The sequence below is a fragment of the Pelobates fuscus genome, chromosome 6, assembly GCF_036172605.1.
Source record: "Pelobates fuscus isolate aPelFus1 chromosome 6, aPelFus1.pri, whole genome shotgun sequence".
NCBI classification, from domain to species: domain Eukaryota; kingdom Metazoa; phylum Chordata; class Amphibia; order Anura; family Pelobatidae; genus Pelobates; species Pelobates fuscus.
Window position 1 is genome coordinate 169,658,586 of NC_086322.1, and position 14,398 is coordinate 169,672,983.

The 14,398-nt window shown below is 40.1% G+C and overlaps 1 protein-coding gene across 4 annotated transcripts in view; it reads left to right on the forward strand.

Moving 5' to 3' along the window:
- Window positions 1-14,398, forward strand: part of HHIP (hedgehog interacting protein) — a 171,800-nt gene that overhangs the window by 30,295 nt on the left and 127,107 nt on the right. For all 4 annotated transcript variants that reach the window (XR_010091256.1, XM_063458473.1, XM_063458470.1 and 1 more), the window contains exon 2: window positions 6,762-6,957. Coding sequence is in view for 3 of the 4 variants with exons in the window: in XM_063458473.1 (XP_063314543.1) it covers window positions 6,762-6,957 (196 nt within the window). In the remaining variant the exon portion in view is untranslated. The remainder of the gene's footprint in view (window positions 1-6,761; window positions 6,958-14,398) is intronic.

The window sequence follows — 14,398 nt, forward strand, 5'->3', positions numbered from 1 at the left end:
TACTATGTGAAACCAGTCCTTCCAACAGCCCCAATTATGGGGTGACAGATTTATGTGTCCTGTCTCGTTATTTTGGCTTACTTCCCTGGTATTCCACTACCCCCCTCCCTGTCTGAAGGCTAAATATATCAGTGCTGTGATCATTGCACACACGGATAGTTGACACAGTGACAGCAATTGTTTTTTTTCACCAATACTAAACTTGCGCGTCTAATGATGAGCTTGCGCTATGCTTGCTGGAGACCAGCAAGCATAGCGCAAGCTCATCATTAGACGCACTTGCATGTTCAGGACACTAGACCCTTGCAAAGGAAACTGAAACAGTGCTATCTGCAGGGTATGCCTTCAGTGGGCTGGCCTTAAAAGAACTGCAGGTTGCCTGGAATGCATTTATGCCAGGCTGACCTTCTTGCAATTCAAGTGGACACACCCCTTTTTCTAGTGGAGCCAGTAACTCCCCCTTTTGTTGGGAATATATGAACAACTATATGCATGCCGTAATTCATGTTTAGTCTCGGAGTTCACTGTGTTTAATCACTCAATGCAGTTTTTGAAACCATGATCTTACTTTTAAAAATGATGTGCGTATATCTCTATCTGTCCATGTCATTCGAGATAACAGCTAGACATATTCAGCATTCGAGTTTTTATTTGGCCTAGAGCTATACAGTATATATACATTGCAAAGTGTAATCTCTTTAGCTTTTAGTGATGTAAACATGCTCTCCAGGGCCTCTTTCACCACAGCACAATTATATTCATTAAAGGTTTTTTTTTTTTTACGTCATGTTCTTTCTCAATAAATGCCCCCTTGATCTTTGAGAATGACTGAGATGAGATTAGGAGATCTTTGAAAACAAAGTGAGAAGGAGAGCCGTATCAATGTCCTAATAGTGTAATGACTGTCCCACATGCCAGTCCAGCAATTCATGTGTTAAATAGAGCCCTAAGGCGTTATAATTGACTTCACAGAGAGTATTAGTTTATTGAAACCAAACCTGGAATGATGACTCTATCAATCTTCCAGAAAGGTAATTCTACCACAGACCTCACACAGAACAAAATGTTTGACTCCTGCTGTGTTGGAACAGCATGTGAAATACTAAAAAAAAAAGAACACTGCAGTTGAATTTAGACAATTTATTGAACCCTATTTCAAATCTCTCATTCATACAGCATTTTTTTATCTACCCGCAACACCCATTAATAATTTTTTTTGACAGTTCAATAGAAGGCATTGTAGTCTGCCAAGAACTGAGGTATCTGTACCAATTAGGTTTTCTTTCTAGAGAATGCATTTAAATAGTTTTTGTTACTAGTAAGGGTGCAGTTCTGGCTACTTCAATTTTTCTTTTACATGTTATGTTAAATGAAACCATCCTGAGGTCTACCAAATCAAAACCAACTCCTTCCTTCTTTGTAATAGACTCCCGTTGGCCTCGGCAGCCTGGCAAACATCAGAGAGGTTGTTATCAAGTTCATTGCTTTAATAGCTCGTCAAACTACTGTCAGGAGCAGCATGTTTGTGGTCTTGATGCATAATGAAATCCAAGCAATACTTCACAATACTGCTTTAGGTATAGTTTGTTTAAAAGCTGTAGGAGAAGAAAATACAACGTTGTAAACAATCATAACATAGCTGTAATTTATTTTATTATTTTACATACTAACTATTGTGTTAGTTTATATATATGTATTATTATTCTTTTATTATTTTATTATTTATATAGCGCCAGCAGATTCCGTAGCGCTGTACAATGGGTGGACTAACAGACATGTCATTGTAACCAGACAACTGGACGTATAGGAACAGAGAGGTGAAGGGCACTGGTCAATGAGCATTCATGATACCAATTTATTATTTTATTTTGCAGCGTTGTTTGCACGTATCGTGCGTGCTGGGTAATATGCCATCGTCCGCCCAACACATTTGTACTTAAAGTTTTTTTTCCAGTAGTTTTATCATACAAAGGCTCCATACAAAAAAAAAATATTTATTATTTTCTTAAAAAGAAAATGTCAGTTTTTATAATGTTTGTAATTATGCGAATTTCTTGGGTAGATTGAATAAATGTAACCCCATGGAAGTCCTGAAATTCCTAACAGTATATCTTCATCAGGAACTATTACCCTTACTAGATTGCTTCAATTGTTCTACGTCAGGAGAAGGCAAACTTCAGCAATTTAGATATTTTGGACTACATATCCCCTGATGCTTTGCGTTATAGAAGATGTAGTCCACAACTTCTGGAGTGCCAAAGGTTGCCTAAATCTCTTCTAGGTCAGTCTAGTCTGTTTTAAATACATAGTGCATCAAGTACCTGGTATCTCCATGATGTTGTTGTCCATGTTCAGAATATAGAAGCCCTTGTCTCAGATGTGGAACTCCATTAATGCATCTAAAAGGTTGTAGTTATCCAAGCATGCATTTGCTTGTATGACTTTAGAAGACTTAGGTAAAGACTCATTAGGTGATTGCCATGTCATTCCAGAAGCAGAATAGTTAGAGCAGGCATCTTAAACTCTGATCCCACAGATGTTTCAAAGCTATAACTACCATGATCTGTGAAGTTCCACTGCATTCATTTAATTCTGGGAGTTATACACAATCAACATCTTGGAGGTGGGAGATGGAATTTAAAAGCACTGGCTCAGAATGACCATCAGCTCTATTTTACAATTTTCCTACCTGACTTTCTTAATTTTAGCTTTGACCTTGCAGTCAGCAACATATTAATCATACCACTGGCTCACATGAGCTCCTGACATCCTGTTTCCTTCCATCTAACCAGTACCAGCACCATCTAACCAGTATCTTCACTTACAGTGACACCCAGTTGTCTTCTAGAAGTTTTTCTTCCAGTCTTGAGGAAATACGTGCCAGAACAAAACCACCTATTTTAGGTGGAGACAAAGTGTTATACCTTTTGGTGGGGTGATAAGGACTTTATAAAAGTTTATTTTCCCTCCCTGAGGCTTACTTTGGGCCTGCAGCGGGAATCTGGTTCCCTGGTGGTCTGGTTGGGAGATGCAGGATGTCGGCACCCTCAGTGGCTGCGGACAGCTCCTTCTGGCCAGCTCAAGAAAATGTATCAGAGCATTGACAAGGTAATCCGCAGTAACTTTCTGATATTGTACAGGCAAGGGAGAGCCTCCCTCTCTCTATTCAAGCACCAGCCCTGCAGGTGCTGGTCATGGAAATCTCCCCTTGTTGGCCTCAGCCACTCAGCAGGAGTCAATGGGTTTTCCAGTGATGGGGATCTTTGATCTCCCCACCGGCCATGCTGCCCCTGTCCTGCCTGTTGGATAGTGGGGGGGGGGAGGATAGTGGCTATGGCTGTAGGATAGGAGTCATAGTCTGATGGATATTGGCTATATAGGGTGGCATTCACCATGTATATATATATATATATATATATATATATATTTCAAGACCGTGAGTGCAAGCTGTTCTTTCACTTGTATGTATATATATATATTTAAATACATATATATATATATATATATATATATATATATATATATTTATATATGCATTTATTTATTATGTATCTCATTTGGTCTGCTGTTGTAGCAGCATTCAAGCAGGTCTAGGTTCTCTCTTCGTGTCCAGTAAGATAGCTCCAGGCTGAAGCGGAAGTACAAGGATATAACCATACCAGAGGCGCTGGAAACAGCTAAGCAAAGACTGACAGCACTGGCAACCAGACTGAGCAGATACACCAGAGAAGCAGAGGCTAAGAGAATCCATGCCCTCTTTACCAAAGATATGTCCAAGGTGTATGCACAGCTACAGGGTAACCACCACATCTCCTTGCAATACTGGTCATGAAGGACCCTCACAAGGAAACAGCATCATCCAACTACCGACCAATAACATGTCTCCCCACAACATGGAAACTCCTGCCAGGCTTCATAGCCTCCAAGATCCAAGGTCATATAAGTCAATATATGAGCTATACTCAGGAGGGGATTGGAAACAACACCAGACGATCAAAACATCAACTACTGGTAGACCCAGCAGTCACAATGGATTCTAAGACCAGACAGACCAATCTGTGTACGGCCTGGATTGACTACAAGAAAGCCTATGACACAATGACCCATACATGGATACTGGAATGCTTGGCTCTCTACAAGGTCAGCAAGACAATAAGAGCCTTCATCAAGAACTCGATGGGCAAGTGGAAAACAATTCTATAAGTCAATTCCAGGACAATAACTCAAGTGAACATTAAATGTGGCATATACCAAGGTGATGCGCTATACCCAATGCTGTTCTGCATGGGCCTCAACCCCCTTAGCCAGATCATCAAGAAGAGTGGATACGGATACAGGTTCAAGAGTAGAGCTACCATCAGCCACCTACTCTACATGGACGACATCAAGATGTATGCCAAGAATGAGCGAGACATTGACTCACTGGTCCACCTAACTATGATATACAGCAATGACATTGGAATGTCGTTCGGACTAGAGAAGTGCGGGCGGATGATAGCAAAAAGAGGGAAGATGATCAGGACAGAAGGAGTTGAAGTTCCAGAAGGCCAAAGAGAAGGTGTAGAAAACAGCTACAAGTACCTGGGGGTACCACAAATGCATGGCAACCATGAGGAAGAGGCAAAGAGGATAGCAACATCCAAGTACCTCCCAAGAGCCAGACAGGTCCTGAAGTCCCAACTCAATGGCAAGAACAAGATCCAATATGCCCTACTGGTCATCAAGTAGCCAGCTGGAATAATAACCTGGCCAAGAGAAGAACTGGTCACCATGGATGTCAAGACTAGGAAACTACTCACTATGAATGGAGGATTCCACCTGAAATCCAGCATCCAGAGACTGTACACCTGCTGGAAGGAAGAAGGCCTGATCGTGGCCTGATGAGTGTCAAAGCCACAGTCCTGGATGAAACACAGAGCATCCACGTACATCACGAAGATGGCTCCCAAAGATGAACTGCTAAGGGAATGCCTGAGACTTCCACAGATCGAGGATGCAGAAAAAGAGGAGGTTCCTTGGCAAGACAAACCTCTCCATAGGGTCTACCACCGGCAGTTAGTGGATGTGGCTCACATGACAAAATCCTACCAGTGGTTGGAAAAGGAAGGACTGAAAGACAGCACTGAGGCACTAATCCTAGTAGCACAGGAGCAGGCACTCAGCACCAGATCAATAGAAGCTGGAGTCTACCACACCAGGCAAGACCCAAGGTGCAGACTGTGCAAATAGGCCTCTGAGACAGTACATCACCTAGTAGCCGGATGCAAGATTTTAGCAGGACCAGCATATACAGAGAGACACAACCAAGTTGCTGAGATTGTGTACTGAAACATCTGCACAGACTATGGATTGCACCTGCCTAAGTCTAGATGGGATATACCACAAAGGGTAGTTGAGAATGACTGGGCTAAGATCCTGTGGGACTTCAAGATCCAGACAGACAAGCAAGTGCTGGCCAACCAACCAGACATCACGGTGGTAGACAAGGAATGAAAGACTGCAGCCGTGGTGGATGTGGCAATACCCAGTGACTATAACTTCAGGAAGAAGGAACATGAGAAGGTGGACAAATACCAGGGACTGAAAGAAGAACTAGAAAGGATGTGGAAAGTGAAGGCACTAGTAGTCCCAGTTGTGATAGGAGCACTCGGGGCTGTGACTCCCAAGTTGGGGGAGTGGCTACAACAGATTCCAGGTGGGACATCTGAGATCGCTGTCCAGAAGAGTGCAGTTGTAGGAACAGCTAAGATACTGCGTAGAACCCTCAAACTCCCAGGCCTTGGTAGAGAATGAGGAATAAAAATACCACCCAGGAGGGGTGAAAAAAAAAAAAATATATATATATAAGATTTACAGTAGGACTTTTGGGAATAAGTTCAAACAAAACCAATTATGCTTTCCTCACCTGTAACTTGTTTTCTGCAATACTTTTTGACATTAATTTTTTTTATATACTTTATATAGATACTAAAGCAACAACAATTCAATGATTTTAGCCCTGTTTGCAGTTGGCAGAGCCTTATAGAACTTGAAGCCCATATGCACTTGAGTAAAGCAGATTGCTAGTTCTTATATTTTACTGAATACCAAAAAAACATACCTATTCTAAGCACATTAAAGGACCACTCTAGGCACCCAGACCACTTCAGCTTAATGAAGTGGTCTGGGTGCCAGGTCCAGCTAGCTTTTACCCTTTTTTTTATAAACATAGCAGTTTCAGAGAAACTGCTATGTTTATTCTGAGGGTTAAGCCAGCCTCCAGAGCCTCTAGTGGCTGTCTCACTGACAGCCGCTAGAGGCGCTTGCGTGCTTCTCACTGTGAAAATCACAGTGAGAGCACGCAAGCGTCCATAGGAAAGCATTATGAATGCTTTCCTATGCGACCGGCTGAATGCGAGCGCGGCTCCTGCCGCGCATGCGCATTCAGCCGATGACGTCGCGAGGAAGAAGAGGAGGAGGAGTAGAGCTCCCCGCCCGGCGCTGGAGAAAGAGGTAAGTTTAACCCCTTCCTCCCCCCAGAGCCCGGCGGGAGTGGGTCCCTGAGGGTGGGGGCACCCTCAGGGCACTCTAGTGCCAGGAAAACGAGTATGTTTTCCTGGCACTAGAGTGGTCCTTTAACTAAATCTGGGACTGTAGATGCATGCATTCAACATACTGTTTTAACTAGAGAGCTTAATGTTTCACCAACTTCGCAGATTTCTTGGGCCGTATCCGCAATGCATCAGCCATATGTTTATTTATCTCTGGTTTGTGACTTGCAGATATTTTCAGTTACCAACAACACGGAGTGTGCAAAGCTTCTGGAAGAAATCAGATGTGCGTACTGCTCACCATATGCTCAGCATCTCTTCAATTCACCTGAGAGAACTGAGACCTCCGAGAGGCAGTTAGAACTTCCGTCACTCTGCAAGGACTATTGCAAAGACTTCTACTACACGTGCCGTGGGCAGATACCAGGTATTGTAAATATCCAACTATATTTTAAGAGACATATAGCAAGTCATGAAGGATGTGATTATTTTTGGCTTGATTTTTGGAAATAAATAGTGCAATAATAGGTTTTAGAATTGCATTTTTTCCATAACATATGTTATGGTCTGTATTTAGGAAATGTAATGGTATATTCAAAATAAAAATAGTCCGTTGGGCAAGCCTCCGGTCTTGTCAATCAAGGATATGTGTACATGGAAAGAAGTCCTGATTTACTAGCTTTAATCAGCAGGGTTCCGTTGTACGATCTTTCCATCTATTAATGTTGTTTTGCAAAAACAGTGATGCTGTTTATTAGCAATGCTAACACAAGCTAAGCAGTTTATATTGACTTCTTTAAGAAAACGAACATCATTCCCAGAGCAAAATCTGGACCACACATGAAGAATCAGATATGGATTAAAATGGAACCTATTGGTAGGCTAGGATTTAAGTGTCATAAATTGCCTATTATTGTTATTTGTTCTTTGTTACATGAACAATATGTTTGTGATGGATTGAACTCAAAATGTTGGCAAATTGATTAAAGGGGTAAGAAAAGGCATGTTCTAAAAGTAAATAAATTATCCCTGCATCGGTTGGTAGTAGAATTCTTGGTCAGATGCTTTAGATAACTGAACACTAAATTGAAAGATTTACCACTCACTCTTCTTCTTAATCAGGTTAAAGTGTAGGTGATTGGATGTCACTGAGTAATAAACATAAAAGTGATTTCCACGTGATTGCCAATTAATGTTGCGTATTGTTAAACAAACACGCCAAGCATCTTAACTACTACTGGCTTATGGTTTGACATATTATCTAAAGTCTACCCTGCGCAAGTCTCAGCCTTAATGAGAGCCAGAATCTCTCTTCATTGAGTTAAGACTGGCGGTGCAGGGTTTAGCTCATCGCTGAGAGCGATCAGCTGACATTCTTAGCCAATAAGCTGGCCTTGCACAGCAGGGTTTAGCTCAGGAGACCCAATGGGAGTTAAGTTATCAAACTGTATGCAAACGGTTTGGCCAATTACATTTTGGGAGTGCCAGTGCACTCCTGGCCACATTACCGCTACAGCATGCTGTACAGATTATAGTACTTTGAACATCGCTGTAAATTATGTAATCAGGGGTGTATTTACAATCACGATGGCAGGCATGTTAGGTTGAGCAGCAGCTGGTCAGATAACAGTAGACTCGGTTCGAACACCAACATGGCTGCCAGAAACAAAAAGTGCAATTAAAAAAAAAAAAAAAAAAAAAAAACTATATACATTAGTTTAAGAAATCATTCAGTTTTATTAAATGTAGTAAACTTTTAAAAACAAGAAGTGAAAATATGATGACAGTTATCCTTTAACTGACCACGGGAGCTATTGTCTCCTGATTATATTGTACTTCTGTTCTTTGAATGAGTTTAATAGTCAGTAACTTGCTATCTGAAAATATGAGCAACTAACTCACTGCTGGGGATGGGGTGTCAGGGTGGATAGGCCGAGGGAGGACTTAGGGCAGCGCACAGGGAGGTTCTGCCACCATTGGCCATCCATCATCAGCATGCTATGGATGCTAACAATTGCACACGTATGCACAGATTTGACATTAGCAACAATGAATTGTTAAGAATTTATCAAAAAAAAAATACAAAATGTACGCCAAATAAAATAATTTGGAACCATTATTCTAATCCAGTTATTTTAGACAACATTTTTAAATATGATGTCTACCTAGTGAATAAGCCAGCTGGTGACACTTCCAAATGTCAGTTTCAACTTTGCAAATAACGATATGTCAAAAAAAAAAGCTTGTTTCATCAGGAAGGAAGCAGTTCTTTTTGCTAAGAATATGTTTAACTTCCTGTAGGGCAGTTGAATGTTGTTATGTAATTAATTGGCTTACAGAAGAATGAAGCAACACACCACTGTAGTTTTTTAGAACCTTGAAGGGATTAAAGATCACTCCATGGTTTAGTGCAAAGGAGATCAAAGGCAAGATAATGACCCAAGCTTGCTTTAAGCATTGTGTAATCAGCCAGAGGATCTTTTTAACTTTCGGGTTGTGTCATTGTCCAAAGGTCTTTATGGCTTGTTACAGATATGCATGACAGAATCCTTGTAATTGAAAGGAGATCTTGTACTCACATGGGAAGAAGAAATTCAGTTTTCAAAATGAGCTTTTTGATCGATATAATTTTGACTCTTAATTGTAGTACGTACACATGTTTCGTTTCCTAAAACCAACACGTGCAAATGAATTATTTGACCACATCACAATATGTCGCTGATTATTATGGATAATTTGTGTAAATCCTAAAACAATATTTTATGAATGCCAAACAATGTATAGAATAGCAAGTGCTCGCAAAAACTTGTCAAATAAAAGTTGAGTTGCATAATGATCATGACCAGTAACTGATGTAACTTTATATTAAAGTAAATTTGTAAAGTCCCCTTTTGCAAAAAAATCAGATTACGTGGATGGGTTCAGCCACATATGGCTGGGAGAATGCTCCTGAAAACAAAATGAGAACTCCCCTGATACAAGGTCACTAACAGGTATTGTCACATATTGGGGACTCCTGACCTATAATTTTTGGAAAAGAGCAGTTAAGGAATCACAAGCTACACTGTAAATTACATTAACTGCTCATAATGGTTAAAAGTATAAGAGGAACCGTTTTACTGGTTAATAGGAAACATTTGCATACATGAACATATTTGATGTCACAGTTTAAAAGATGGCAAGGACCTTTATTGCTCTCTATATTAACAAACTGCTCGTGGGATGTGTTAATATGAGACTATCGGTAAATAAACCACAACTATTTTTTTCTTGCCCTGACACTTCAGGTTATACTGATTATTGGAGCTTTCTCAATTTGGCTTTTAAGCAGCATTACTTAATAACAACAGTAGGACAGCTTGAGTCGGTAAAAAATAGTTTCTTGGGTTTGTCTTTCAGTTGTATAATATATTCCACAAAAAACGCAAGCTGGCAATCGTTCAAAATAAGTGGGAGACTTATAATAATAATAATAATAATAATAAAAATTAAGAAAGTATAATTAATTCCTTAATCTTCAATCCAGAAATACTCGCAGCATCACTGACAAAGTGCGTTGTCACCTACAGATTCATTTCTGTTTTTTTCTTTGGAAAAAGCTCGGAGGCTTCTTTTCCTACATCTATGAAAAATCCCTTATACCTTGTTTCCGATGGCATTGGATGTCAACGATTGGTGGTTAATGTAAATGGAAGAACTGTGGTCATCAATTTAGTTTTAGGAATCACACAAGAGATATCATAAAGTACTGTAACTTTATTCCAACTGTTGCCTTTAAATGAATTGGAATTAAAAAATCCAACACAAACATTTTACATTTCAACAAACATTAACAAAAAAAAAAAAAAACTGTTGAGTGATATTGCATTGGGTTTTTGCCCTATTTGTCAATTAACAACTAGCGTTATTACAAGTCAAGTTGATGCTGCCTGGCTAAATTATCCTGAAATTACTTCTTTTTCAATTGACTATCCTTCAACTAAAGATCGTCTCCTGAATTAAATAGAACAGCCTTATTTACTAAAGTAAAAATTGTTAGGAATTCAAAATGTAAAATGTATGGTCGAAGTATTTTTTGGCCTTAAATTTTAAATTCACTTTGAGTTCCAAGTCGAGCAGTCTGGTGCATTGGATAAACTCAAGAAGGATGTAGGGAAATAGTGCCACGAAAACAGTGTGGTTTGTTCTGGATAGCACTGCACCCCAACCTCTTTCTAAGGAAGAAATATCAGCCATCGGAATGACAGCTCTTTCCAAAAGACATTGATAACGTGTATTTTCAGTGAAATGTGGCAGATCTAAAGCTGCACTCTCTCCTACACATCTCTGACTGCGGTCTGAAATTTCAAGTCCTGGATAAGAAATGTTTATTTGATATTCTTTGGCTTGTTTTAATAGTGTTAATATTAAGAATAAAGCATGCATGTTTTAAACTACCCACAGATCACTGGAACTTTCTGAGTACAAATTGCTCCTCTGTTTGAGCAAAGCCAGCAGTTCATCTTTAAAATCCTAAAGATTGCTAACAGACTAGCCTTTGTAACTACCGTATTTTTCGCTCCATACGACGCACCTCACCATAAGACGCACCTAGTTTTTAGAGGAAGAAACCCAGAAAAAAAATATTCTGAACAAACTGTCCCATAGTGTTTCTTACTATGGGACAGTTTGTACAGAATATTTTTTTCTCCCCTGTCCCATAGTGTCCCCCCCTCCCATAGTATTCTCCTCTCTCCCATAGTCTTCACTCACCCCCCTCCCCATAGTCTTCATCCACCCCCTCCCCATAGACTTCATCCACCCCCTCCCCATAGACTTCATCCACCCCCTCCCCATAGACTTCATCCACCCCCTCCCCATAGACTTCATCCACCCCCTCCCCATAGACTTCATCCACCCCCTCCCCATAGACTTCATCCACCCCCTCCCAATAGACTTCATCCACCCCCTCCCCATAGACTTCATCCACCCCCTCCCCATAGACTTCATCTCCCCCCCTCATAGACTTCATCTCCCCCCCTCCCCATAGACTTCATCTCCCCCCCCCTCCCCATAGACTTCATCCCCCCCCCCTCCCCATAGACTTCATCCCCCCCCTCCCCATAGACTTCATCCCCCTCCCCATATTCTTCTCTCCCATACTGTCCCCCTCCCCTTGTCCCATTATTACTTACCTGTCTTGTAGCGTTGGCCGGCAGCACAGGGCGCACCGCGGTAGTGGAACTTGAATTTCATGTTCCGGTTTCCGGCGGGACTGAAAGGAAGTGCGCACTCAGCTTGTGCACACTTCCTTTCAGTCCCGCCGGAAACCGGAACATGAAATTCAAGTTCCACTACCGCGGTGCGCCCTGTGCTGCCGGCCAACGCTGCAAGACAGGTAAGTAAAGCTTCATATTCGCTCCATAAGACGCACAGACATTTCCCCTCACTTTTGAGGGGAAAAAAAGTGCGTCTTATGGAGCGAAAAATACGGTAAGTTTATGATATCCCCTAATTTGCAGAGAATAAGCTGAGTGGAAAAATAACGCTACCCTACTTGAAAAACAAAACTCACTAGAGTGTATTTACTAAACTCTAAATCGCAATGAATCGACATTCCAAAGGCAAAATTTGACCTATCCAAGAATTTCTCCAGCTCAGTTCTAATCACAGCCTGACCATTTTAGGATGCATTTTGACATTTGGATTCACTACTTTTTTTTTTTCTTTTTTTAAATACTGAACACTTTAATTATCATAAATCTAGAAAGGGTTAAGACGATACTGGTGAAGAAAGTCTGAGAGATGTGTGGATGAACACAGGAGCCAGAGCTGCAGGAACCTCACTCCCCAGATCAACATATGTGGTGACGAATGACAAATTTATTTTTCTACAAAGGCTGTGTATATGTAAAACTGCTGAAGTGCATCAAGATGTCAAGTGCTTTTTGTGACCACCCAAGTTGTTTTGAAAGATAACCAGATGAAAGCATAACTTTAGCACTGGACAGAGCCACACTGCTTTGCAGAAGAGGATAAATAAAAAAGAACACGCTTTGGAATAAGGGAAAGATTCAGATGCTAATAATTACCGTAAATGTTCTTTTTAATGATAAATGACAATGCCAGAGGCAGGTCCAGTTGAGATAACTGGTTTTAGGGCCAATGGCTAAATTAAATAGATATTTTACTATACAATGGGGCTCTTCTAAGAAGATAGGATTGGTGCTACACTGCTTTTAGCTAAAGGAGAAAAAATGCACGAAGACAAATTACTTTCAGGCATAGACTTGTGTCGCTTACAGCTTTACAATGTATTATGATTTTTTTTCTTTTTTTTTTATAAAGATCATTACTCAAAGACTCATGCAAAAGTCTGTTTTGTACATGGCCAGACTGGGGCACTGATTCTGCAAGTCAGTAGGGGTTTGACAACACTATATATTTATTTATCAATGTAGATCTTGTCAGATATGGTAAATATCACAATAGCAGGAACTAGCACTGCACATGGAGACAGACACTCACAAGGATGTGAGCCTGTAGGGTTGTATGGGAAACAATGACTACACATATGCTGATTTGATATCCTGTGGGGAGGGGAAGAAAATAGGTAAATATGAGGACTAGAGACCAGGACAGTCTGGCTCACTTAATATTTTCCAAGACAAGTCAGGTCGGAGTAACTAGAAAACAAACAGGGTCGTATGAAGTCAAGGTCACATCAGAGTCCCAACAACAGGTGTATAATACATCATTTGAGATCCAAGAAAAGGGAATCTTATAGGTGAAAATTTGTGCCAGATGTACCATATTTTATGTTCATATTGACTGTGCTAATGTCAGGGATACCAAGCATCTGAATATTCCTTACAGACAGGCTATACGTTATACATTAGCACATACTACTGGATGATAAAAGCATACAAAATGATTTTAGTGATCAAATTAAAGAACACTCCAAGCACCATAGCCATCACAGGGTTCGGGAGCTGCTACCTGCATATACTATTTTCAACAGAGAGCTGGAAACATTCAGCCTGAGCTAAGCCCACCAGTTCAGTGCTTAGCTCATTGACTAAAAGTAATCAGTTGCTCTTGGTCAATAAGTTAGCCCTACACTACAGAGCTTAGATCTGTAAAGCTAACAGAAGCTCTTTCTTAGAAGCTCCCGGTTTTCTATCATAAGTAGCAGAGGCAGGGAGCTGCACCCCCTCGTGCCCTAGGTACCTTTAAACAGAATAAATGATTGTTGTCTTTCCACTCATCAAAACTAATGCATAGGATTTTAGGATAGTATAAGTGTGTAAGGTTTTGGTAGTAGTAGTATGCCTGATGTTATTGATTCTACGGACATCAAATTTAGAACAACCTTGTATATATAGTATAAGATGAGGTAGTACAGTGAGTAATATTGACCGTTAATATTAATATGATTTCATAATTGAAGGTTAAGGTATAAAAATTACAAACATACATATTATAAAAATTGGAATTTATGAAAGTATTTACAAAGGATGATTTTGGTACTCGATATTACCTTAGATGGAAAAGATACAAAAGGAATAGAATACCAATCTCTGATGTTAAAATAGGAGCACAAGAGTCAAGAGTATTTTGGTAGATTGATGTCAAGACGTTACTTTTATTTAATTCTAGCCATGTACAAACATATTTGTCTTAATGGGCAGCCAGTGATAGGCTGAGAATGTCTGCTATTTGTTTAATAAATCTATTACAATGTTTTAATTTAGATTGCAATCTAAATTAAGCCCAACTTGTCCAATAATTATATACACTGAACAAAATTATAAACGCAACAATTTTGTTTTTGCCCCCATTTTTCATGAGCTGAACTCAAAGATCTAAGACTTTTTCTATGTACACCA